Source organism: Pelodiscus sinensis, chromosome 3, assembly GCF_052426305.1.
Source record: "Pelodiscus sinensis isolate ZL-2025 chromosome 3, ASM5242630v1, whole genome shotgun sequence".
NCBI classification, from domain to species: Eukaryota; Metazoa; Chordata; order Testudines; family Trionychidae; genus Pelodiscus; species Pelodiscus sinensis.
Window position 1 is genome coordinate 28,812,670 of NC_143054.1, and position 27,801 is coordinate 28,840,470.

Consider the following 27,801-nt stretch of genomic DNA (forward strand, 5'->3'; position numbering starts at 1 on the left):
TTCAGTGACAAAGACTGCATTAGTTAGCTGCAATTTGTTGGGGTATAGGATTGCACAGCGTGCTGATAATAGGATATAGAGTCCCACACTTTTATGCCGATAAGCAATGCTAAGTGCTACTGTGCTTAGGTACAGAGAGAAGCAGGAACTCACACACTGAGTCAATGGCAGAAGCCAGGAATAGAATTCAAGTTTTCTGACTTCCAGTAGCTGGTGCGTTATCTACCAGCCAAAGGGCCTAAATACAGCCTAGGGCAGTGGTGACGTGGAGCTATGAGCTCTTCAATGACTGTGTGAAATCACCATTTCATAGTCTCAGCCAAGTTTTCTTTGAGAACGGGTTTCCAAGGAAGATCAACACAGTGAGCACTAGAATACTCTTGCTTGCTAGCTAATCTCAGCAGAGACACCAAGGATGGAAGGACAGTAGGGAATAGGTTGCCTCCTCTAGATCAGGAGATGTAAGGGAGGGCAGGGCAGGAAAGCTTTCAGCATTCTTGTCTGGATTATATTCATTGCATGCACAAATATGGAACAAACTTGTACCACTGGTTAAAATAAGACAAGCATTGACAAGAAAAGTAGTCTTTTATTTCAATGAATATTTCTTGGCATTAGGCAGATATTAAATAACACTGTATTGCACAAGACTATTAACATATTGACAGCAAAAGGTAGGAGAGCATAGCAAAGTTTAGAACAGCAGCGTGAGTCACATCACCTCATGCCACTCAAAAGCCAGTTAATGCTGCAACCACCATCAAGTGGGACTCGACTGAGAAATATAAAATGAGGATTATTCCTTTTATTCCTTTGTTAATACAGTAAACGCTGGAACGATCAACAGTAAAAACAAATATTTGCATTCAGTAATTAAACAGAGTGAAATAGCCACAAATTGCTAGGCATGCATTTTCTTTAACAGCAATTTGCTAATGCATAAATATCTCAAAAACAATCTTCAAGATTTGAATAAATCACAGACAAGAAATTAAGCTTTAATTCTACTTTATGCATAAATACATGACCTACGTAATAAAATTTTACTTCACTATATATATATAATTTATATATATATATTAAAAGAAAGTAGACCATTAGATAAGTGCAAGCAATTTTCCTCAAAAGCAAAAATAATTTGGAACCATGCCCAGAAAAGCTTTTCTCTTCTTCTTTCTACTCCAATAAGTTCACATTTTGCTTAAAAAATGATGACCTACCATCTGCTATGTTGGATAAAAATTCTATCTAGTATCTTCTTGGTGCTACTAGAATGTCATCATTCTTACTGACTAAATGATGTGATATTTCACTAGAAATCTGAACTCATTGTATCTGCATGTAAACATACCTTTCAATTACATTAACCAAGAGGAAAGGGGAAACAAAAACAGCAAAAGGAATGTTACACTCGTGTTAGTGAGAAGAGTGAGGCAGTCTTCACTCTGATACACGCGCACACAGACACACACACACAGACACACACACACACACACACACACACACAATCAGGCAATGGAATCTTATCCACTAGCAAGTTGAGGAATGATTGAGAAGGCATCCATTTGCAAGCAAAGCTTGAACGACAAGCCAGCAGTTTCTCTGCAAACTGTCCAGAGTTTAATTAGAACTGACTTGCACTGCTTGGATCACATTGTAACAATCGCACGATAGAGGGATCACTCTTGGCACCTTTAATAAACTCTTCGAGGGACAGTTTACCTTCAAGGGAGAAAACAAAAAACAAATCACTTGCATTGCAAGATCAAACAAAGCTTAAAAATAAAACCTTCACCAAATGCTTAAAAATACACATATCCTACTACAAATGGGTTTAAGGTTGCAGTGCAGAGGAACCAGGCACTCTCTTCTTCCTCAGATCTGGATGCAGTATTTTTTTCAAGTAAACAAATATAATATTTTACTTTCTCATTTGGCATTAAACATGGACATTCTCGAGTTAAAATAATTGCATTTAGATCAACAATTTAAGCAGAGAACTGACTTGTACAAAACTGGAGAACATATACTCATAAAAGATGTATACAAACTAGTCTAGAAATGGTCTTGAATCAAGGGTGAGATTTTAAACCCTCAAACCCCAGAGTATTTGCACTAAATTCACTGATAGGTGATCATATAACAGTGTACCTAACACTCGGCAACACGATGTAGTTTATCCCACATTTACAATTACTACTATGGTCAGTTGCACTGTGGCACAAGAACAGCCTCACTGAAGGCCTGTAGGTGATGCCTTGCTTATTGAGCTGTGCAAATCCTTTGCAATCAGACCCTTACAGATGGGTTTTTCCAGACTTTGTTACAAACCTGAAACTTGGGCCAACTTCACCAATTTGAGCTGATTTATGGAGTTAGGTTTGAAAACCATGGAAAAAATCTGACTAGGAGTGGCCTTTAAAACCAACCGAAGTGTAAGTGCCTATTAATCAAAATAACAAATAATTACAAATTGCAAACTTTGGTCATCTGCCACTGCTGGCAAGTGTAGGACTGTTCTTTTATAACAGTTCCACTCTGGGACCACACCTATAAGCCCTGGGCTGGTGGAATTTCCACTGAACTCAGTGCAAGTGCTGCTTACAGAGGTTTTCAGGACTTCTTCATTAGCTGTGATTTGAACAACAGTATTGAAATATAATTATATTTTTGATCAATATTTGGCATGTAATGCACTTGCAATGGTATTCTCTTGTACAGGATATGACACATCCACAGCTGTACGGAAATAAACCATAAAACAGCATTTATAATAAATGAAATGGCTCCTTCTAGGATGATTTCACTGGCCTCGACAATTCTCCCTGGAGCCAATGTAACCTATCCAGCAGAAGGGCCATGATACAGGGTGACTGAAGTGTGCTGCATTCCTGAAATGCCTTCTATCTCAAAGTTTATTACAAGTTGGCAAAGTTTAGAATAGCCAATGAACCTACTTACCTGTCTAAAGATATCTGCAAGTGCTTGCAGGTCTGGAGTGATAATTAGTAGATGCTAAAAACCAAAATACTCTATTCACTATCGCTACTGCAAAAAGTTTTTAATATGTGTATTGTGTTTAATCAGCAAATTTTCGTATTGTTAATTGAAATATTTGCTACTGGGATTATCTTTTACATAAAATATTCTGGCAGTCACATCCGTTTACATTACATCTGTGTGAAATGCAGTATTTCATACAATTATTTACAACATTCAAAGGCAATTCTTACCCAATTTAAATTGCCTCCATTGTAGAAATAACCACCGCATATTTTTGTCAAGAGAAAATTAACTTTGTAAAACACTGCAACACATTTTGTATAATTTTGTGTGATCACTTACCACAGCCCCAATCAAAGTAGAATTTTAGCTTGAATCCTCACTTGGGATTTTAAACCCATGGAAAACGAACACACTAACAAAAACATTCCCCTGTGAGAACTGTCTTATAATTTTTGAGTTCCACCCCCTAGGTTATACTCTTTGCTTCTGGGTCATGTGGCTTTTTTTTGGTTTTAATTGCTCTCTGCATATGTGTTTAGTTACATACCCCAGAGCAGGATATTAAATTACACTTTTTCTTCCTACAACACTCATTCCCAGCATATCAGAGCATCCCAATGCATTACAAATGCATCTGTTCTTGCACTCTATTTTTACTGTGGTATGTTTTTTAGACTAACATACATTTATTTGTTCCAAATGGAAGCTTCCGATCCCAGATTCAGATTTTGCGTTCCACTTTTGTTTGTTGTCCCTTTGGGCTATAAGTTTAAAGACAGATGTGTAACATTTGTTTTTATTAAAAATATTAGAGAAACTACACACCAAGATGGTCTCAGCTTACTGTGGGAACAAGGACTGGATTCCGTGGTCAAGCGACAGTACTACACCTTACCTGGCCAAGGTTTGGCACCTGCCAGGAGAGCAGAGATATGTAAGGGCCCAAAGCAAGACAAAGCCCTGACGGTCTGAACAAGCTGGTTTTTGATAAATCACCAGCATTTTTTAGAAGAATTTTTGTTTGCCAAAGGTTTCCACAAAACTTTGCACATGTTGATCGTGTTTGTTTTTGTGAGACACTCCAGGGCAAAACACGAAGCAAAACCTGGCAGCCTTGCCCCACTGCACAGCTGACAATGAAAAGCCATACAATGAAATGAAGCATACAGACAAGGTGCTATTCTCCTCTCTTGTTTGGAGATGGCAGGAGGGACAGCTAATGGGATTCTTTTGAAACATAAGCACTGCTCCATTACACGTTCAGGATGTACACTCTATTACTTAGCAATACATTACTTACCGGAGTGACGTTTTGCTAGTTCTGAAATTGCTTTAATGAAGCTATCTGCATATTCCAGGTTTTCATAGAATCATAGGGCTGGAAGAGACCCCAGAAGGTTATCAAGCCCAGCCCCCGCCCAAAGCAGGACCAATTCCAACTAAGTCAACCCAGTCAGGCCTTTGTCAAGTCGAGACTTAAAAACCTCTAGGGATGGAGATTCCACCATCTCCCTAGGTAACCCATTCTAGTACTTCACCACCCTCCTAGTGAAATAGTTTTTCCTAATATCCAACCTAGAATTCCCCCACTGCAACTTGAGACCATTACTCCTTGTTCTGCTATCCGTCACTACTGTGAACAGCCTCTCTCCATCCTCTTTGGATCCTCCCTTCAGGAAGTTGAAGGCTGCTATCAAATCCCCCCTCACTCTTCTCTTCTGCAGACTAAGTAAGCCCAAATTCCACAGCCTCTCCTCTTAGGTTATGTGCTCCAGCCTCCTAATCATTTTGGTCACCCTCTGCTGGACCCTCTCCAATGCATCCACATCCTTTCTATAGTGGGGGACCCAGGACAGGATGCAATACTCCAGATGTGGCCTCACCAGAGCCGAATAAAGGGGAATAATCACTTCTCTAGATCTTCTGGCAATGCTCCTCCTAATGCAGCCTAATATGCCTTTCACCTTCTTGGCTACAAGGGCACACTGTTGACTCATATCCAACTTCTTGTCCACTGTAATCCCCAGGTCCTATTCTGATGAAGTGCTACCTAGCCAGTTGGTCCGCAGCCTGTAACAATGCTTGGGATTCTTGTGTCCCAAGGGCAGGACTCTACACTTGTCCTTGTTGAACCTTCAGATTTCTTTTGGCCCAATCCTCTAATCTGACTAGGTCACTACGGACCCTATCCCTGCACTCCAATGTATCTACCTCTCCCCTTAGCTTAGTGTCATCTGCAAACTTGCTGAGGGTGCAATCCATCCCCTTATCCAGGTCATTAATAAAGATGTTGAACAAAACCAGCTCTAGAAACCAACTGCCAACCTGACATTGAGCCACTGATCACTACCCGCTAGGCCCAACAGTTTAACTAGCTTTCTATCCATTTTACAGTCCATTTATCCAATCCATACCTCCTTAACTTGCTGGCTAGAATATCATGGGAGACCATATCAAAAGCTTTGCTAAAGTCAAGGTATATCACATCCACCGACTTTCCCATATCCACAAAGCCAGTTACCTCATCATAGAAGCTTTGCCACACTGTCCCATCACACATCTCTGCATGCCACAGGGGTCACAGAAGGATGACTTTACATGCTTTAGTTTTGTATGCCTCCACATGTAGAGCCAAAGAGTGAAATCCTAGCCCCATTGAAGTCAATGAGAAAACTCTCATGGAACTCAGCAAAGCCAGATGTTACCCCAGGGCTCTAGCTACTGTCAGTCCAACAGAACAGGACTCAGAGGGTGTGTCTAGACTACAGAGTTTTGTCGACAAAAGTGGACTTTTGTCGACAAAACTATACCTGCGTCCACACTACCGCTGAGTTCTGTCGACATAACGTCGACAGAACTCAGCAGTTTTGTCGACGTATGTAAACCTCATTTTACGAGGAATAACACCTTCTGTCGACAGAGTTTCTGTCGACAGAAGGTGTTATTGAATGGAAACTGTCCTTTGCGTCCAGACTACCACGTCAACAAAAGCAGCTTGCTTTGTCGACAGAACTCAATGTAGTCTGGACGCACTTTGTCGACAGAAGCCTGTAGTCTAGACGTACCCAGAGAGCGCCATAAAAGTCTCTAAGACAGAACAGCTTTTCTATGCCTAAGGATCATAACCTTAGAAGTCAGAAATCACTGGCCTTTTCAGGGCTGGAAGCAAAACTGCTGGATCCCACTTGGAAATGGAACACCTCTCCTTTTCTAATAAGCAAATGCTCCTTTTTCACCCATTGCACCCTGAAATATCAGATTTGAAATTCTTGAAGGGCATGTTTGCATGGCAAAAGCCTGCAAGTCAGCTAGCTCCGGTAGCCTTGCTTGAGTACAATGAGCACGAGTAACAAGAACAATGAATGGATTAACAACGTACAAAAACCTGTAGGAGAACACTTCAATCTTCCTGGCTACACAATTGCAGATCTAAAGGTAGCCATTCTGCAGCAAAAAAAACTTCAGGACCAGACTTCAAAGAGAAACTGCTGAGCTACAGTTCATCTTCAAGTTTGACACAATCAGCTCTGGATTAAACAAAGACTGTGAATGGCTTGCTAACTACAAAAGCAGCTTCTGCTCTCTTGGAATTCACACCTCCAGATCAGCTACTAGAAGTGGGCCTCATCCTCCCTGATTGGATCCACCTTGTCATCTCCAGCCTGATTCTGGCCTGCATATTTATACCTGCCTCTGGAAATTTCCACTACATGCATCCGACGAAGTGGGTCTTTGCCCACGAAAGCTTATGCTCCTACACTTCAGTTAGTCTATAAGGTGCCACAGAACTCCTCGCCGCTTTTGAAGAACAATGAAGACAGTGAAGTGTGGGCTTCAGCCAGCGGAGCAAAAGCCTGGAACAGACCCCATACGTATTTTGCTCGCCAGCTTGCACCGAAGCAAGCACGGTGCTGTATTTTCTGCCTGTGCACTACCTTTGCTCTGCACACAGCCGAAAAGTGGTCACAGACCCAAGACTGAAGGCTGCCCATCTTGGGACTCTGACCAAGGTAGTTTACTGGGAACATTTTACAGCTGATGGGATAAGGTGGAAACATTTCTTTGGCAGGGTGATGAGGGAAAAACAACTGAGTCCTCTCACCAGTTGTAGTCTGGGGAGATGAGTTAGTGGGTAGAGTGGTGGCTAACACTGTCCGGTACATTAATTGATCATGTGGTTACATAAACGTGCCTCCAAATGTGGTGTATATTCCAATGTGAACGCAAACCTGCAGCCTGACGCAGTTTTGTGGAGGGGAAGGGAGAATCAACAACATGTCAGGACCACAGAGGCAAAGTTGCAAGTTTGAGAACTCTGCCTTAAACACATCTTCCTATCAGCACTTCCCATAGACCCCTCCTCTCTGCTCACTGTTCTATTCTTGGTCAGCAAAACTTTTCTAAGCAAACTATGGATTTAAGTGCTGCCTTTAGATAATGGATCATTAGAAAGTGCAATTCTGGGCCAAATTTTCAGATTTTCAATTTTGCAAGGTCAAGCCCCTGTTTAAGGGAAAACTGTGCCTTTCAAAAAAAATCTGTCCCTAAATGATCATTGATGCAGCTGTATGGAATCAGAAAACCTAAAGATGCATAAAACAGAAATGTAAAATTGAAGAAGGGCTGAGAGATGAATAGAGGTACAAAATTCAAGGCCAAATCCCGCTCTTCTCATGCATACAATTAGCCTCATATGAGGGAAATTAAGAAGAGCTGGACCTTGATCCTCGAGCCGTAGTGCCCACCAGTTCTGAAGCAGCAGCCACTATAGTGGCTACTGCTATAGTGTACTAGCCGCACTCAACCAGCCAAGCAGCCTCATGTGGCTAGCGGGTTGGACACCACTGCCCTAGTTCATACCTTCCCAGAGAGTACAAGTTGAAGGCACGTGGACGTTTCAGAGAAGCCTTTTCACACACAGAAATGACAATGAGATGGAACAGACTGCCCGAAACAGTAGCCGCAGCAGCACATGAAACCAAATAGTAACAAGAAAAAAAAAAGAGGGTGTGGGGGAAGAGAGACAGTAAAGTGACTAGCATCTTTGCTTCCCATCTGAATAGACAGATGCATCCGTTCAGTCTGCCAACAATTACAGTAGGCCATAGTCAACAATTACAGTAGGCCATAGTCCAAGATGGCTGGGTCACACTGAATACAATTTTAAGCATAGCGCTGACTTTGTTCTACTAGCAAGGGCTACTTAGATGGAGGAATATGATTGCTCTATGCAACTTGATGTTTGCAGAGGCAATCATGTACTTGCCTGTCAAACAGTACATGAGATTGATGTGGCACAGACCCTAATGGGAGCAGAGTGTTTTTTGCAAAGGGAAAAGAAGGATGATCCTGTTATGGAACACACTGGATGGGTGTAGGTGAGGTGAGCAGGCCACATTTGGAAACACAGCAAGGTAGAAGAGGGACCTCAATCTTTTTTCCCCTTTTTCCCAGGGAAGAACTCCCTTCTCCTCTCTACACTCCCTGACATCCTCTCCTCTTGGAGAATACAAGCTAGAATATAACAATAAAAACTGGAGTGAAAACACTTTACTCTTCACTGCCAGGCCCTACCTCAGGTACTGTATTTGTCATCCTGTATTTGTGTTCTTTCTCTCTGACTTCATACTCCTCCCATTTCTATTCTTTGTTCTATTTTCCTCTGCTCATTTTTGCCTTTGCTCACTTTTTGCAACCTAGCTCCCCTCTTCACCTATATCTATTTTGCCATTCCTCTGCCCCATCACAGTCTGCCTCTCCTGGGCCGTACCACACTTTGTCTTTGCACCATTGGGGAGTCACAACATGAAGAAGCATGGCTGCCCTCACAGAGCAGGCCAGTCCTGTTCTATAGACATGGCCGTGCAGCTGAGCTGCCAGGAGTCTGACACAGTGCCTGATTTCACAGATGGAGGGGAGATACACACGTGACATATTTTCTCAAACCCTCTGTGGAGGAAGAGACCAGAGGGCATGTCAGTGCAGCAACATGCAGCAAACCAAATCTGGCGATGGGACTTATTTTTTATTAGAGATGCAAGAATGTAAATGGCTGACCGTTCAACCAATAAGCTGATGCTTAATTGATTAATGCTGTCTGTTACACTCAACCTCCTGGGGAGGTGGCTTTGCTGTGGCACAGCAGTGAATCCTCCTTCCCAAGAGCTAGGCAGGCCAGGGCTGCCAGCTCTGCTCCCAGGGAAGAGGCTTCACTGCCACAGTAAAGCAGGGGCAGGGGCTAGCAGCCCTGCTCCCGGGGAGGTTTCGCTGTGGGTTCTGCAGTATAAAGTGAAGCAATTCTGGTCCCCTGTCATTCCTTACTCTTTACACTGTAGTGCCCACAGCACAGGTAACCATGTAACTGCTGAGATTTTCAGTGATTACATGGTTACCCTATTACACGATTTTTAAGATCCCTACTTCAGATGCACACACACTTAGGTTGCTGCCAACTTCACTAGGGGTGTGTCTAGACTACAGGGTTTTGTCGACAAAAGTGGACTTTTGTCGACAAAAGTATACCTGTGTCTACACTATCGCCGAGTTCTGTTGACATAACGTCGACAGAACTCGGCAGTTTTGTCGACGGCGGTAAACCTCATTCTACGAGGAATAACGCCTTTTGTTGACAGAGTTCTGTCGACAGAAGGCGTTATTGCATCTACACTGTCCTTTGCGTCTACACTCTCATGTCGACAAAGTGGCTTGCTTTGTCAACAGAACTGGATGTAGTCTAGACGCTTTTTGTTGACAAAAGCTTTGTCAACAGTATCTGTCAACAAAGCCTCTGCCGACAAATGCCTGAAGTCTAGACATACCCTAGCTTAGTTGGTCAGCAGACAGAGTGTGTGAAGGGGCAAGAGTTACTGAAAAGAGGAACAAACACCTTTGTGCAAAAAAATACCAGTACAAAAATACCAGTACTAGTCTGAAAAATAGGGACCTCATTGGTTTCTACAAACACAGCTTATTTGCCTTTATTTTGATTACAGCAAACAGACACTCAGATGTTACTGAGACCGACTCCACGGTGAGATGGCAGATAGAACTGAAGCCTCCCTAAGAGCATTTTTTCTTCTAAATAAAAGTTGAGCATTATCAGTAATGCAAAACTAGAAATAAGGCATCAGACAATGCTTGCTTATTCCTAAGACCTATTTAAGGGCTTCTGGTGGAAATCATACCATCATTGTTTGTGTCCATCTGTCTGAAGATTTTGTCTGTTCGTTTCTCCGGAGTGGACTCGTCTTCTGGCATTTTCATTACGGATGACACCATTTTGTAGATTGCCTAAATAAAAAAAAAAAAAGTTATAAACATCAGGACCAAGGAAAGGAACTTAAGCTTTCAGCAATAAACAAAGGAAGGCAACCTAGGCAGACAGCTGAAAACACCTATAAATAGAAAACCCCCAAACAAAAGAAATTATGAACTAGATCTGCTTTTTCCAGCATTCATTTCTAAATTTAGAAAACCACTGCCTCTTCTTGTTTACCCCCCCCCCTCCCATTTTTTCCCTTCTCCCCCACTCCCTATTTCTTTTAGTTCTGGACATCCAACATTGGTCATTTGAAGAATTGGGCTGTGCCCATGAAAGCTCATCTACATGTTTTGTTAGTCTTTAAAGTGCTACCAGACTATTTGTTGTTTTTTAGGTTTATCATGAGATACAGTATGCGCAATAAAAACTCCCCTGCCAATTTAATTTCTCCCCAGCCTTTCCTAGAGCAACTGTTGTTGCGGGGAGGTAAAAGATTTTCACTCTCCAGCTAAATTCTGCTCCTAGCAACCCTCGCTGAAGCACTCAGAGATTAACCTTGATGGGGATATAACTCTGCACCCCATATTCTTCATAGTGATAACTTTTATGCTTGATTATGATGTATTTTATGCTTGATAAATCATAAAAGGTATCATTGGAAAGGTTTTGGATTGCTGAATATGATTAGCCTATTGGAATCCATGAATCATTTTTGCATATGAAGTTATGAATACTATGTATCTGTATTTTAAATGTAGTTACATCTGGGGGACACCCACTGGATAAGAGGCTTTCAGTCCAGATAGTGGTTGGAGAAGGGCCTATTGTTTTTCCTAGACTGAAAGCATTTTGTCTGGTGGGCATCTTGTATAAGCTTATCTCCTACTTGGGAAGCCTTCCTGTGAATGTGCCAAACAACCTGTGAATGGTGGTGCTATGACTCTACAACAATGGTGGGCAACCTGCGGCCAACTGGGGTTCTATGGGTGGCCCACTAGACATCTTGTTTACTATTACTCATGTGCAAGGCTGACGGATTCTGCTGGTTTCCATCCATGTAGTGTTCTCCTACTGGTATTACTCAAAGGACACACGGAAAGCAAGGGTACGTGAAGAAAGATGTGTGCTGATTGCATACAACATTGACTGTGAGAACTGTGCGCTCCCTCTGCATTCAATGTAAGTGCTACCATGGTTCGGCTGGTGCACACTATTCACATTCTAGGTATGCAAGCAGAGTTAGTAAAACTACCCTGTCCTGGGAACACCTCTGAAGCAAAGACTAAACTGGGGGAAAATACTGAACCAGGCTAAAGGAATTTCTAACTTGTGCCTAAAACACCTGCAGATTTTCCAAGATGTAAAGCAGCAGAGGAGTGAGAGAGGGGGAGGGGAGGCGTGTTTGTGAGCAAGAAGCTGTGCAGCACTTTCCCCTGTGGTGAAAAGGGTTTAAGGCCCTTCACTTTAAAAGCAGAGGACTCAAACGTCAGCCTACATGGCTTTCATATCTGAAATTAGGGTTCAGTCCATTATAATTGCTGGGACTGTTTCCAAAATTTGGATCCAAATCTGATACCAATTTTGAACACCACAAATGGGTCTTTTTTGGGGGGAGAGGGAGGAACAGAAGGGGGACAAGGTGCTTGGGGCTTTGGTTCATGTCCACTTCTCCTCAGAGCCCACACGTTGGTAGTTTATGGGCAGAATTATTTTCTGCTCTGCCATTTGGTATGACAATGTGAAGAAGGGCATCAGGAACATGGTCCAGGAACCATGCATGCATGGGCTGCAAGTCCTGTGATGTACAGCAGCTAGTAGAATGGCTGCTAGGGTTAGAAGTCTCTAGCTCAGTGGGCCAGTGGTTACAGCAATATTAATGCACAAGGGTACTTTTTTCAAAAGGTAAGTTTGATAAAAGAACAAGACCATTCCTCACCTGCACGATTTCAAGCATTTCACCACGACTGATGTATCCATTGCCATCAAGATCATACATGCTAAAGGCCCATTTCAGCTTCTGTTCGAGTTTCCCCCGAGACGTGACACTCAGCGCAATGATAAATTCCCTAAAGTCAATCGTCCCATCGCCGTTGGTATCAAAAGTGCGGAACACGTGCTCTGCAAACTTCGATGCATCACCATAGGGGAAAAAATTTGCATATATCTTTTTGAATTCCTCAACAGTCAAGTGGCCCGTGGGGCAATCTTTTAAGAAGCCTTTGTACCACTCTTGAAGCTCGTGGTCTGTGAATTCGGTATTCTCTCGGAGATCTTGGAGTACCTCAGGCCGCAGCTTACTGTTCTGCTTCCCCATTCTGTGCTTGGTTAGGCTCTAACAGCTGTAAAACAAAAGAGCAAGGGCGTCACCTTCAGTGCCACAAGTGAACTCCAAGCGACCTGCGTCTCTCATGGACTGTAGGCAGGTCATTCAGTGGAAAGAGGAGTATCAATAAGCAGACATCCAAGAAGTACAAACATATCAACTGATGAAGCCACCCCGCAGAGAGCACTGCTCCGCTACAGAGACCATGGGGCTGTTAAATACAAGTATCTGCGTACAGCTTTAAACAAGAACATGCTTATCTATTTCATTAACCTTCTCGGTCAAAGACAGATCTCATTTCACTCTCGCTTCCCGTTTCCAAGCTCTCCCAGTTACTGATGCTGCCCTTGTGGGGTTGGGGGCAGGGATGGAGAAGAGGAGAAAAGTGTGGGTTTGGGTGACCCTGTGCGTACTACTCCCTTGCTCAGACATGTTCTTTACCCTCAGTTCTACCCCAGCTTACCCTGAAACACAACATGGGAGCTTGAGCCCAGCTTGCAATGTTTTTCCAGCTTATGGCTGCATGGCCCCGCACAGGCTGACATGCTGCTATTAGTGGGTTGGGCCAGGGTCCAGCATGGGAAGCAACGGAGAGAAAATGCTTTAAAAGTGTCCATACTTAAAGACTGATTTCCACAGGGGAGATTTTTGAAGGCACAGAGGGCAGTTAGGCACTTACCACTCCCTGGAAGTCAAGAGGAGCTGAGTGCTTGTCTCCTCCAAGTGCCTTTGAAACCCCCCTCCTAGAGCAGAACTTTCCTCCTTTACTGTTACCATCAATCAGGATCAAAGGCTCCAGCCCTGGACTGTAGCAGCACTGGAACTGCAGGAAGGCCCTTTGGAATGCTTTGCATTGCTTGAGCCCAGTCTTCAAATAGCACAAGCAGGACTGAGTAAGAAAGGGAGGTGGGAGAGGACAGAAGTGCTGCAGAGAGGTCTGGGCAGAAAGCAGCCCCCACATTTAATAGAATAACCTAGAAGACCTTTTCCTCCCTCTTCCCAACAGAGTGGCAGCAGCACAAGCAGCTGGGCCACCTAAGGTTAAGAAAAGGCCTATGTGATGCAGCTCTTTTCAACACATTTGAATTCAGAATGTTCCTAGGGATGTATACAGAGATTTTCTAAAATGAAATACTGGTTCAAGCAACTGCATAGGCCAGACATATGCATTTGTTGGGAGAATAACAAGGGCCCGGCTCCTTGTTGAGCCAATCACGTTGCGGCGATTATGCAAGTTTACTCAAAGACAGGAGACAGTACTTCAGAATGTAATATTCCCACCTTGGGCAAAAAGGCATCTCAAGAATCTCATGGGTTTGTTTGTCAGGTGTTTAAAAAGAGTCTGAGTGTACCAGACATCCTCAGCCCATTAGGCAAGAGGGAGTGTGGAGGCAGGAAAAGGGAATAAGGGAATTTGTGTGCAGCCATCTTGGTCTTGTTAACAAGAGAGCAAGAGTCAGGCTAAGTCTGTGGCCTGACAACGCGAGATCTGTAATTAGACGCTGCCTTTGCCTCTCGCCTCCATACGGAGATAAGGATAGAATGCTGACTCTGGAAGGGACCTTGAGATAAGGAGCATCTGGGTGGAACTAAATAACTGTTAGCCATTGGTGTTTGTAATGGGAAGGAGACTAATTGTTATTGTTATTATATCTAATAGACAGTATATAAACTGCTTCATAATTGCTTGTATTCGAAGATCTGCCTCGGTGAGGGGGGGGGGGCTCCCCCCCTGCCCGAACCAGTTTTTCCCTTGCTGCAGCTCGTAATAAAACTGCCTCTGGCTACTTGTTGCTTACAAACGCAGAGTGAGGACAATGTTTTCTTCCACAGGAGTCTTAAGTGCTATGATGGGCTTGGTCACTTGTTTATGTCAGGGGTTTGTAGACATCTGGAGCAAGCTGAAGATGTTCACTCATAGCAGACAAGAGCCCGTGACAAAGTGAAAGTTGCTCAATATACTCTTAATATAAAGCCATGCATGCATGTTCTCCCCTTTTACCATCCTCAGGCTCTCAGTTACCCAGCCATTTCAACCAATAACTAAGAAGACAGAGGTGCTCGAGATTAGCAAACACATTAGCTACATACGACAGAACCTGTTGGCATATTAAGGGCTAGCGTACGCTTGAAGTGCTACTGCGATGCCATTGTAGGGCATCTGGTGAAGACACTACGCCAATGGTTTCTACTGCGAGAGTTGATAGCTCTGTCGGCAGGAGAAGCTCTCTTGCTGACCTACCATTGTCCACACTAGTGCCTAAGTCGGCGTAACAAATGCTGCTTAGTGGTGTGGCATATACATATTCCTGAGCAACGTAAATTATACCGACATAATGTGCAGTGTAGATAAACCCTAATACTGCCAGTTCTTTACTATGACAAAGGAGGGCCTTCTTTGGTAACAATATCAGCTTTTACAGACTGAAATTCAGTGCAATGTTAATCTTATTTGTATAGACAATAGTAAGAGTTCAAGAACGTGCATTAACATGCAAAACCCTACAAGAATCTCTTATACAGCTGTATTAAAAAGGTTTGTACACTCCTGAATGAATTTACTAATGACCTAAATTAGCCACCTAATTCTATCTTGCTTTGTATTATTCCACCAAATGAGTGCAACGTGCATGTAGTAATGATAAGCAGACCAAGTAATGGGTTGTGTATGTGCACTGCTCTGCCCTACCTACACCGAGAAACAGGGAAAGCAGAACACCAAAAATGTGACAGGACACACGCAACGAGATAAGACATGATAACGAGTAAGCACTTTGCAGGCAGCAAAAGCTCACTTCATCCCCGAAACCTACAAAAAAGAAGGGTCAACAAAAATAACTAATACTCGAGGATTATCAATAACTGCATTCAACTGCGTTTTATTTGTAGTCCATTTTCTTTTAACAGAGACTCAGCAATACAAAATACACATCCTGCTCTGTGGCTTAATGCTTACAGACAAAAACCAACCAGCTGCTCATTAATAAAACACATCAGGTTCAACGGAAAACTCTGCTGATATCATTAGCTGCTTCTGTTTTGTCGGAAACCACAAACATTCCAGCCCACTAGCTTAATTTCTAGTCACTCAGTCACAACGTTTGCTCTGTGCCTTTGATACATCACTAGCTCGCTTTCAAAATGCTAAACCAAAACTGGCTGCAGCCTTTTAGAAAACAAAGAGCCGCTCTCTAGCTAAATGCAGGTCAGCATCTACCTCACCATCTGTATTTCAAATCCACACAAGTCCACATATTCATACTCAAATTAGTCTTGATGCACAGGGCAGGGAGCACCTCCATACTTTCTATTCTACTGCATTTTAAGGAATGGTCACTGAGGCCTCTGCAGAAAAGGTAATGAACAAAACCATACAGTTTAGGAAACAAATTATTTTCATGTCATCTTTCTGGCCCAACATTAATCTTCCCCTTCGCCTGTTTTTCTTCTAGAGGCCCCATCATCTGCCAAGGGTTGCCATCTCCTGATCAAAAACTACTGAAGTCTGTGGGAGCTTCTGAGTTCACTGGGCTTTTGATCGAATCATAAAGCAAAAGCAACAACAGCAGAGGCTGTTTAAAGGCAGAAACCAGGCATCAACCAGAAATAGCCTCAGCTACATACATGGGGAGATAAGGAGGAACAAGCATTATCACCACTTCTTTACTCTGCACCCCAAAAATGGATTACTCAAGGAGATGGTAGGGCAGGCTTCAGCATTTCTCCCTTCCTGTTGCATCCCCATAGACTTGGGGCATGTCTTCACTTGCGGGGCCAGAGATCGACATTCTGGCATTCAGTTTAGTGGATCTATTATAGACAGCTAAATTGAACATTGAGGGCTGTTCTGGCTTGCACCAGTATTCCTCACAGTGGCGAGGAGTAAGGGAAGCAGATGGGAGCATTTGCTCCTGTCGCCCTCCCGCAGCGGAGATGGCGCCAAGCTCAGCTTAAGGTAAGTCGACTCTAGCTACGTATTCTCCGTGGCTACGTCTAGACTGGCCCCTTCTCCGGAAGAGGCATGCAAAGCAGGCAAGTCAGAATAGGGAAATCCACGGGGGATTTAAATATCCCCCGCGGGATTTAAATAAACATGGCCGCCGCTGTTTATTGCAAGTAGGAATAAGAGATCCTCCGGAAAAGGGCTTTATTCCAGAGGATTGCGCCAGTCTAGACGCTCTTTTCCGGCTTTTCCCCAAGCCGGAAAAAAAGCGGCGGCCATGTTTATTTAAATCCCGCGGGGGATATTTAAATCCCCCGCGGATTTCCCTATTCTGACTTGCCTGCTTTGCATGCCTCTTCTGAAGAAGGGGCCAGTCTAGACGTAGCCCGTAGGTGGAGTTGTGTACCTTAAGGCAATCCCTCCAGGTCTAGTGTAGACCTGGCCTCAGAGTGACAGGTGGATGGGTAGAGGAGGGGAGGGGAAGAAAAGGAAATCTCATAGCCTGGGAGGTTAGAGAAAATATGTCCTTACTGAATGGAATACTGGCCACAAGGGTTGGGGTAAGGAGAGAAAGGAGAGTTGTCCGGCAGCTCAGATGGCAAACCTTGCCATAGCAGCCAATGGGAGCTTTCATTTCCCTAGAGTCGCCCCCAACTTCTTGGCAACTGTTAAAAGGTGGCATCTGTCCAATCTTACTCTCTTCCCAGGGTTTCTTTCATTGTTAACTTAAAGAACGAGTGGAAAGCCACAGCCTGAGCTTGGCTCTTCCGAAATGTTTCTCTCACTATATGTCGATTCTTTGTTCTCTATCCCTCATTCCCATCCTTGCTCCACACCAACCCCTCTATACACCATGGTTAGAATTTACACAACACATGCTTACTCTGGCTGCTAAGGGGCATCAGCAGCTCAACTCTTCATCTTTATGCTGCTATCAAGCATCAGATAGCCTGTGCTTCAACAAGCCTGTGTGCAAAGTTAAGTGACAGCCGCCTCATTAGTTTGGCTCTCTACAGCATGACATCCACTGGATAACATGGTAGGGACCAAAATGGTGAGAAATCTGTGGAGAGCGGTATTGACAGGAAGAGGAAAGGGCACTGGCAGCATTCTCCCACCATGGACACGGTGGCTGTTTCTCACCCTTCTGGGGTGAATTCTGTTCAGTGTGGAGAGGGATGTGAGCTAACTTTAGCAGAGTTGACTGGGATCAGCTATTATTCTCTGAAGACTCATCCACCTGAAATTAACTGATCTTTGGACACAATATTTCCTCACATTTTTCTGTGGGCACAAACAAGATAACTCATGCAGGCTTTATACCCCATGGAGCAGCGTGGAAGGGAAGCTGTGGAATCAGCATTCAGGCATGCAAATAACCAGAGATTCACTTCTGGTCTGTGGTAATTAGACACTCCATAGTTATCCTCATAAGGTGATCACAAACATACTACCTGAATTAGTAGGGGAATTAATTTAAGAGCTCTTTGGGGGCAGGAACTGTAATTTATTACATTTTTGTTTGTTGCCAAGTGCAAGGGGTCTTGATCTGGTGGTTGCATCTAGGTGCTACTGCAATACAAATGCAAAATTTACAATTAACGGTGTGTTAGAGACCAACAAATGGAACTCATTACTTCCTTATCATGAGAGAAGAGAGATTTACTGCTATTAATTTCAAATGCTCTATACTCAAGTTAACCTATAATTGGTTGACTGCAAAAGCCAACTGAAGTGACTTCAAATCTACCTTTTAGTACAGACGATTTTAGAAAAGTCAACATGCAATGCATTAAAATGCAATTATTCTTCAGTATCTGAGCTTTTCAAATGGATTCTTAATGTGCCAAACCCAAATATAAACCTGCAGTTGTGTAACCAATTTGTTAAAAGTAATTAAGTAAGTGACATTAATGTTAATTTATTAAAGCACATCCAAAGAAATAGCTTTTAGATAAGGCTTGTTTCAGGTAGCTCCTGCAAAATGAAAAGCCCAACTATCTCATTAATCATGACAAGAAACCTTGCTGCTGGCATCCAACTGACATTTCATTCGATTGCTCTAAAACACTTTCATCAAATCAGTTTCCAGAGGCTCACAAGCTTTTTAGCCAGAGAAACCCTTGGGAGGATAATCAGTAATGGAAATCACAGGTAGTGGGCACTCAAAAAGGAACATTTAAGTCACTTTATGATTAGTCTCTTTCTTTTGCCACATGAGTTATACATTTCAGATAACATGGTGCAGCTGGTACACAAGCATGGCTAACACACTGCCTGTAAAGATTCTTCCAGGTTTGAGAAAGATGACAATGGGTATGAGGAAGAAAACTAATAACTTTTGGAATCCTTCACTCACCTATGAGAAATGTTTTCATCTTGCTGTGCTTTAGAGGATGTTGTACTACTCTTCTGGCCAACTTATCCCCAAATCTGCAGTCTTTAAAGGCATCCAGTTCTTAGCATTTGCATGCACAATGTGTTAAAAGAAGCAGGTTTAGATTGCTCATAGATCTTGTGATAGCAGATCAACAAACCAGTCTGTTCCTCAAAATAGATTTTTGCCCCACTGAGAAAGTAATCAACCTTCCTTTCTAGCAAGGTTTAGAAGAAAAAAAAGCTATTGTTTTTGAGGGAGGGATAGCTCAGTGGTTTGAGCATTGGCCTGCTAAACCCAGGGTTGTGAGCTTGATCCTTGCAGGAGCAATATAGGGATCTGGGACAAATCTGTCAGGCATGGTACTTGGTCCTGCCATGAAGGCAGGGGACTGGACTCGATGGCCACTCAAGGTCCCTTCCAGTTCTGTGAGATATGTATATCTCCATATATTTTTATTTTTTTAAAACATACTATTGAACAGAGAAATAGCTAGACAATAGGGATGTTAGATATCGGGTAACTGAATAGTCAAGTAAACATATGAATTGTTATCAGTTATTCCTGTTTCAGAGGCAGCTGCCAGTTAGTGAGGGAAGCCAATTTAAAAACCAGCTCCCTGCGCAGACCGGAGCCTATGACTCCTCGCTGCTGTTACAGAGGCAGCAGTGCAGGGTGACAGCAGCCCAGGTCTGTAGGAGGTCCAAGCTCCCACAGACAGAAGCAGCTGCAGAGGGGGACAGATGCATGGGAAGGGACGGGAGAGGCTGCCACAAAGCGGCCTGTTTGAAACAGCCTAGGCTGGCCACGGACAGAAGTTAGTCTGGCAGCAGCTCCTGTCCATGACAGGTCTGAGCTCCCTGTGGACAGAGGCTGGCTTGGACCTCACCATGGGCTGCTGGGGACCAGCCTCTGTCAGTGGAGGTCCCAGGCTTGCCGCAGACAGAGGCTGCTCCATGGGAGACAGAGCAACCTCTGTCCACGGGGAGCTTGGGCTCCCCACGCTGCAGCCTCTAACAGAGGCGCCTGCTTTCCCCCCCCCCCCCCCCCCGCCCCTTGCTACTGAAATGCATGTAGATGAGAAAATTAACCGATAAGTCTAGGCTTATCAGTTAATCGTATAATTTACTACACATTGACATTCCCACTAGACAAAGCCACCAAGAATAGCAATATTCTAAATAAAATAAAGGAGGCTTTACAAATTTCAATGGATTTGTAATCTTTGTAGTCTTTGCCCTCATCATCTCTCTCAAACCTGGAAGAATCTTCATCAACAATGTGTATAGCGCAAATGAAAAATAGGAAAGTTCGGCTTTTGATAGAGGTTTAAATTAGAAGTACAGGAAAGTAAAGAGGCAGCTCCATAATGGATTTTGCATTTACTATAGAGGGACTTCCTGGGAGACTGGGGTGGAAACAGACATCCTTGTATCTAACAGCTTCACGGAAAACCATTTCATGTGCAATTAGAATCTAGCACTGGGCTGAGTAGTGACAGAGTCATGGCTTTTGGCAGCCTAAGTACAGCAATGTAGCTGTCCTCATGCAGCTTCTAGTGACGGTCTGTCTTCATCTTAAAATGCACTATCACGACTGGCATGAACACAGATGTAGGAATGAATAGGGCTGAAGACTTTACTACTTTCCCCTAACTTCTCACTCCAGTGTAGTCACTCCAGATCAGGGATAAGACATAATATAAAAGATGCTGTGATGGAAGACTGCATGCATTAATGTTAGTCCTATGCCTGTTTCGCTTGATAAACAGAGGACTGAGTTTTTAGAGTGAGCATCTGGACTTTTAATGAGCATGGAATTCCTCACAGTAACAAAAGTAAATAGAAGTGCTTTATATATGCTTAGACAAGAATCTGAATATATTAACAGACCCATAGGCCTTAGAACGTATACTTTTACAGAAAAAACAAATGTTAGAACACATGATGCACTGTGTAGGACCCAGGAAAGGAAAAGCAAATAAACAATGAAAAAAAAATCAGTTCAAGTCTCATGTCTGGTATTTTGGCAAATGTTGCTGCACATTTAATCACGTTCCCTCTATTCTTAAAGCAACATCCTTGCTGTAATGAGGTCTAGAAATATAGTCAAGTTGGAAATTAAGATGCAGAGAATAAATAGGATTAAGTTGTTCTGAAATTTCCTTCTCATCTTAGGGATGTTAAATGGCATTTAATCAGCTAATTGTCTAGTTGATAGAATTTTCATAGACTAGTCGATTAGCTGATAAGGAGGGGAAACTGCAGAGCCACAGTGGGGTTATAGCTCCTGGCCATAGGAGCTAACCCACTGCACTTCAGCCTTTTAAATGTATAAAGAGCCTCGAGGCTCTTAATACATTTAAAAGGCTGAAGTGCAGTGGTGGGGGGAAGGGAGGGGGAGAAGGGCAAGGGGGAGACTGAGTGCGAGCCAGGAATCAGCTGTTGCAGCTCATGCATGTCCCTCCCACTGTACCTCTGCCTCCCCTATCCCCACTGCAGATATGGTGCTAGGAGGGGGAGAGGGGGAAACCAGCTTTTAAGTATTAAATGTAAAACTTTACAGTCTACAAGTCCACTCAGTTCTACTTCTTGTTCAGCCAATTGTTCAGACAAACAAGTCTGTTTCTTTTTTACAATGTCACCTGAAAGCAGGAACAGGTGTTCGTATGGTACTTCTGTAGCTGGCATTGCAAGATATTTATATAGCAAATGGCTACGTCTAGACTGGCATGATTTTCTGGAAATGCTTTTAACGGAAAAGTTTTCTGTTAAAAGAATTTTCGGAAAAGAGCGTCTAGATTGGCACGGATGCTTTTCCGCAAAAGCACTTTTTGCAGAAAAACGTCTGTGGCCAATCTAGACGCGCTTTTGCGCAAAAAAGCCCCAATCGCCAAATCTCAGCTGTTAACACTGGCCCTTTTGCACAAAAGTTTTGCGCAAAAGGGACTTTTGCCCAAACGGGAGCAGCATAGTATTTCCGCAAAAAGCACTGATTTCTTACAGTAGGAAGTCAGTGCTTTTGCAGAAATTCAAGTGGCCAGTGTAGACAGCTGGCAAGTTTTTCCAGAAAAGCGGCCGATTTTCCGGAAAATCTGGCCAGTCTAGACATAGCCAATGTTAAAGATTCATGTATCCCTTCATATTTCCAACTCCATTCTTATGATGAGTTCTGCTCGACAATGGTCCAAAGCAGAGCACATGGATGCATGTTCATTTTCATTATCATGAGTGCATTAGAGTGTTGCTCTGTTAGGACTTCTGAAAGCATGCTTCATACTTTGTGTGTCTCAGATTTTGGATGGCACTTCAGATTCTTAAACCTTGGGTCAAGTGCTGTACAGTGTCCCCTCTAAGCTGTGTGACAGTACAGTTCTGTGCATGGAGCCCTGAGCCTATGACTGGGCAGGGCTGATCAATCACCTGTGAAGCTGTACTGTATCTTAGAGTGAACACTGGTGCTGTAGTTATCTTAAGAAATCTGCCATTGGTACCTTCTTTGCCTTTTGTCAAATCTGATGTGAATGCCTTATTAAAATGAACATGTGCTGGGTCATCATCCAAGATTGCTATAACATGAAATATATGGCAGAACATGGGTAAAACAGAACAGGAGGAGACATACAATTCTCCCCCAGGGTATGTCCACACTAGCCAACCTAGTTCAAACTAGGGTGGCTAATGTAGTCATTCTAACTTGCAAATGAAGCCTGGTCGCTGCCGTTTTTAAATGCCCGGTAGTTCAACTCCCTGCCCGCGGCTACACGAGGAACGAGTTGAGGAGTAATGGTACTCATAAAGAGTAACGGTAGTTCAAATTAGGAGCTTTAATTCTAACTACCTAGCCCGTGCCACATGTAGCCGTGGGCAGGGAGTTGAACTACCGGGCATTTAAAAATGGCGGTGCCCGAGAACATGCAAATAAAGCCCGGGATATTTTAATCCCGGGTTTCATTTGCAAGTTCGAATGACTACATTAGCCACCCTAGTTTGAACTAGGGTGGCTAGTGTAGACATACCCCCAAGGAGTTCAGTCACAAAATTTAATTAAACCCTATTTAAAATAATAAAATAATAATAATAATAATAATAATAATAAAAAACTAGTCTCATAGGCACGAAAGTATATCTTCTAGAATGGTGGCCAAAGCATGAAGAGACATACAAATGTTTAACATATGTTACATGTAAATACCTTGCAATACCAGCCACAAAAGTACCACGAGAATGCCTGTTCTCACTTTCAGATGACACTGTAAAGAAGAAGCAGGCAGTATTATTTCATACAAACGTCAGATTTGCTTGTTTTAGCGAATTGCTGAACATGATATGGGACTGAGTGGACTTGTAGGCCTCAAAATTTTACATTGTTATGTTTTTGAACACAGTTATACAACAACATTCTACATTTTTAAGTTACACTTTCATGATAAGGAGTCTGCACTTAAGTACTTGTATGAGGTGAACTGAAAAATATTGTTTCTTTTTTTAGCATTTTTACAGTGCAAACATTTTGAGCACTGTACACTTTTATTCTGTGTTGTAATAGAAATAAATATTTAAAAATGTAGAAAAACATCCAAAATATTTAATAAATTTCAGTTGGTTTTCTATTATTTAGCAGTCCCATTAATCACAATTAATTGTTTTCAGTTATTCACACAAGTTAACTGTGATTAAATCAACAGTCCTAATATCCAAATGGCTTGAAATATCTAGCCAGTAATACCAGTTATTGATAAATTAACAGGCTGGGTGTTGGCATCACTAGAAAAATTTCAGAAAAATACAGGCAGTCCCCGACTTACGTTGATCCGACTTATGTCGGATCCGCAGTTACGAACGGGGCTGCCCCAGAGTACACGGACTGCGGGACCTCGCGGTCCTGCCGCCCGTGTACTCTGGGGCTTTCTCTGCGTCTCCCTGGTCTGCAGACCAGGAAGACGCAGAGCAAAGCCGCGGAGGGGCTCGGGCAGCCCAGGGGCGCCTGGGCTGCCCCAGCTCCCCCTCCTCCCCCCCCCCCCCCGCAGCTTTGCAAAGCCGCGGGGAAGCCGGCAGCGGAGCAGTCCAGGCGCGCCTGGGCTGCCTTGCTGCCCGAGCCCCCCTGCAGCTTTGCAAAGCCGCGGGGGGGTCGGGCAGCGAGGCAGCCCAGGCGCACCTGGGCTGCTCGGCTGCCGGCTTCCCCGAGGCTTTGCAAAGCCGCGGGGGAAGCCGGCAGCGGGACAGCCCAGACGCCCTGCGGCTGTCCCGCTGCCGGCGTCCTCAGAGGCTTTGCTCCCCATCTCCCTGGTCTGCTGGTCTCCAGCAGACCAGGGAGACAGGGAGCAAAGCCGCGGAGGACCCAGGCGGCGGGACCGCGGTGCGTCTCGGTCCGCTGCCCGTGTCTTCCTGGTCTGCTGGGATGGGGGGGGGGGGGGGCGCGCAGCTAGTACGCCCCCCCCAGCAGACTAGGCTTTTCTCCGGACGCCTGTGGCAGAGCAGCTGGGGTGCTGCCGGTTGGGGACGCTTGGGGTTCTTAAGTTGATTCTGTATGTAAGTTGATTCTGTATGTAAGTCAGAACTGGTGGTCAGTTTCAGCAGCGGCTGAATCTGGACGCCAGTTCCGACTTACATACAGATTCAACTTAAGAACAAACCTACAGTCCCTATCTTGTACATAACCCGGGGACTGCCTGTACAATTTTGTTCACTTTTAGGTTCTCAACTCTAAGCATTGCCTATTGCATGAAAAATCTCTGTCACCATGCACAACCCAGAAGCCAGGAAATAGACTACCTTCATTTCAGCCTTTTGGAAGACAAACTCTTTGAGTGGAATTCCTGGTAAGATGTATTAGTGAATTAAAAAAGCGTGGAGAAGACAAACTCCTTAGAGGATTACACTCCTTGTGGTATTTCCTTGCCTCGTTGAGCACTTATTTAGTATTGATAAAAAGAGGAAAATATATTAAATACCTCTATGTATATATTTCTACAGTATTCTTTTTAACAAGCAAAGACTGCACATGGTGAGATGTAATAAATAATTTTTGTATCTGAGAACATCAGTTTTGTATGGGAAAAATCTAGCATCATTCCAATCTCAATGAGCTACAAAGAGAGTAAAAGTAAGTATAAAAACCATTATAGTTTTGAAATAGGTTGTATTGTGCCTTTGGGATCCCAGCAATGCTCAGCAAATGGACAACACATGCCAAATGTATTGTTATATGAGATGCTGGAAGGCAAGAATTGTTCCTATGTCAACAGATATCTTTTTAGAAGCAGTTAAAGTCAGCCTGAGCATCTGATGCACTTCTCTTGAAACCTCAATGGTAATTTAGGTGGGGGCAAGACTCACCGACAGCAATGCTGGGCTCTGGGCCAAAAGAGTCAATGGCCCCTCTAAAAGAGGATGGCTGAGGTTTGACACTACAGGCAGACTCCACGATAGATCCCGAAGAACACATGATCAGATAGGGAACGAAGGCACCCAGCCAGGTTTATTGTTAAACAAAGTACAATAACAGTTGTCAGACTATCAAACCACTACACATATGGACCCCCGAACAATGAACCAACTCAGCCAGTGATATGGGGTGATACAGGAATCCATCACTGCCCCCTATGCCACCAAATACAACTCTTTAGGGCAGTGTTTCCCAATTGGTGCTCCGGGGAACCCTGGGTTTCCACGAAGCAAAACTAGGGGTTCCGCGAGGAGCCGCCACTCCCCCACCCTCTCTGAAAGAGAGAGAGAGAGAGCCGGCTAGCCAGCAGAGGCATGGGCGGCGAATTGTATGGGCTTGTGGTGCCCATGCTCCACCAATATTTGGAGCTGGAGCGGGCCCCGGCCCCTCCCCCCCCCCGCACGCATCCTCCCACCCCGGTCCTAGAGCGTGTCTCCCCCGTCTCCGGACCCATCCCGTCCCTGCCATGCACAACCTTCACTGAGCTCCTCCTTGCTGGCTGCTGCCGCCCTGCGCAGTGTGCTCAAACGGGTGGGCAGGAGATGCCCAGGTGTGACATAACATCACAGCCCAGGATTTTAAAACTCCTGGATGCTGCGTTGTGCCACATGGCTGAATTGCGGGTTCAGAGTCCAGGGACGGAGCGCAGACTCCAGCCCACAAAGTGGAAGGCAGAAGGTAGGGGAAGGGGAAGGGCTGGGAGAAGAAGAGACTTGTGCGGAGGGGGAGGAGAGAGGGGGAGGAGAGAGGAAGGCACCGAAAGGACAGGGTAGAGGAGAGACAAATGCCAGGGGGGCCAAGTGCAGACAATGAGGAAAAAGGCAGTAGGGGAGGTGCTGGGAGAAGGCTTGAAAGAAGGGGTGGGCATGAGGAAGGCCGGGATGGAGCAAGTCATGTGTGAGGACACAGGGGCATGAGGGGAACAGGGGCAGAGGGTGGTGAGGGGGTGGGCATCAGGAAAAAAGAGGGCAAAGGGGGTAGGAGCAGTGAGGGAAGAGGGAGGCAACAGAAGGGTGCAAGAGTAAGAGAAGGTGCAAGTGCCAGGAGATTCTGGGGGTGAAGCAGAAGGGCAGACACCTGCAGGGGAGGGACCAGCACCAGAGGAGAGAGGCAGGGCAGGTTTGTAGAGGGAGGTTTTAGAAGAGGGGATGAGGAGGGTAGCTCACATGATCAGAGTGGGGCTACTGGAGGATTGGGCACAGGGGGGAGAGAAGGGCTGGTGGAGGGGGGCAGGTTGCAGGAGGGCTGAGGGCAGTGAGAAGGGCAGGAGTCAGGACAGCAGAGGAAGGTGAGGAGTTGGGAGGCAGCAGGCACCAGGGGAGCTGATGGAACAAGGGGAGGAGACATGGCAGCAGAGGGAAAAGGTAAAGGCTTAAAAACATTTATTAATAACTTGGGTGCCACAGTGGCACATCCAAACAAGACATATGAACTCAGTACTGGTGCACAACACAAAATTCATTTTGCTCATGCGAGGAAACTCTTAGGCTGTGTCTACACTGGCGGTTTCTTGCGCAAGAACACCTTGCGCAAGAACACGTCCACACTGCCATGTGCAAGCTGTGCTTTTGCACAAGAGACTCTATGGCAGTGTGGACGCTCTCTTGCCCAAGAAAGTGCCAATGGCCATTTTAGCCATAGGGCTTTCTTGCACAAGAAATTCATGTTGCCTGTCCACACTGGCCTCTTGCGCAAGAACAGTTGCGCAAAAGGGCTTATTCCTGAGCAGAAGCATCATAGTTCTTGTGCAAGAAGCCATGATTTCATTCATGAGACTGTCAGTGTACTTGCACAAGAATACACGGCCAGTGTAGACAGGAAGCAAGTTTTTGCGCAAGAGCGGCCGCTTTGGCGCAACATCGTGCCAGTGTAGACACAGCCAAGTGGAGGAAGGCAGGGGCAGGGAATCAGAGCTGGCTCAGCATGTCTGCATGGTTTGGGGAAAGGTGCAGGGAAATTGAGCTCAGCTGGGTTGCAGCGTGGGGAGGTCCGGGGAGCTGGGCTGGACTGCAGGTTGGGGGTGTGTGTGTGGAGCTCAGAGCTCAGTTTGGCTGCAGGAGGAAGGAGGTGCCAGGAACCGGGGCTAGACTCAAGGGGAGGGAGGGGCAGAGTATAGGCGTTTCGTGCAGCAGTTTTGCGAGGCTTGGGGGAGGTGCAGGAAAATGGGGCTCAGCTGAGCTGTGGGGAAGGCATGCAGGGAACCAGTGCAGGGCTCAGCTGAGCTGAGATGGATGGGGGAAGGCATAGGGAACAGACAGGTAGCTCAGCTGGGCTGTGGGGGCTGCAGGGAACTGGTGCTGCACTCCCTTGGACTGTGAAGGATGGTTTTGGGGGAGGTGCAGGGAACCAGCGGGGGTGGGCAGCTCATTTGGGGTTTTTTGTTTTTTTTTTTTTTGGCTTGACAAACCTAGGGGTTCCTTGAAATTCTGAAAAGCTGAAAAGGG

At 44.7% G+C, this 27,801-nt stretch overlaps 1 protein-coding gene across 3 annotated transcripts in view; it reads right to left on the reverse strand.

Moving 5' to 3' along the window:
• Positions 1 to 569: 569 nt before the first annotated feature.
• HPCAL1 (hippocalcin like 1) overlaps positions 570 to 27,801 on the reverse strand; it is a 128,586-nt gene continuing 101,354 nt past the window's right edge. Inside the window, exons 2-5 of one of the 3 annotated variants that reach the window (XR_012902518.2) lie at positions 12,204 to 12,606; positions 10,191 to 10,296; positions 3,832 to 3,919; positions 570 to 1,722 (exon numbers count right to left, since the gene is read on the reverse strand). Coding sequence is in view for 2 of the 3 variants with exons in the window: in XM_075923504.2 (XP_075779619.1) it covers positions 1,625 to 1,722; positions 10,191 to 10,296; positions 12,204 to 12,581 (582 nt within the window). In the remaining variant the exon portion in view is untranslated. Of the gene's footprint in view, positions 1,723 to 3,831; positions 3,920 to 10,190; positions 10,297 to 12,203; positions 12,607 to 23,104; positions 23,163 to 27,801 lie in introns of all 3 variants that reach the window. The other 2 variants (XM_075923504.2, XM_075923503.2) reach the window with 2 other exon arrangements.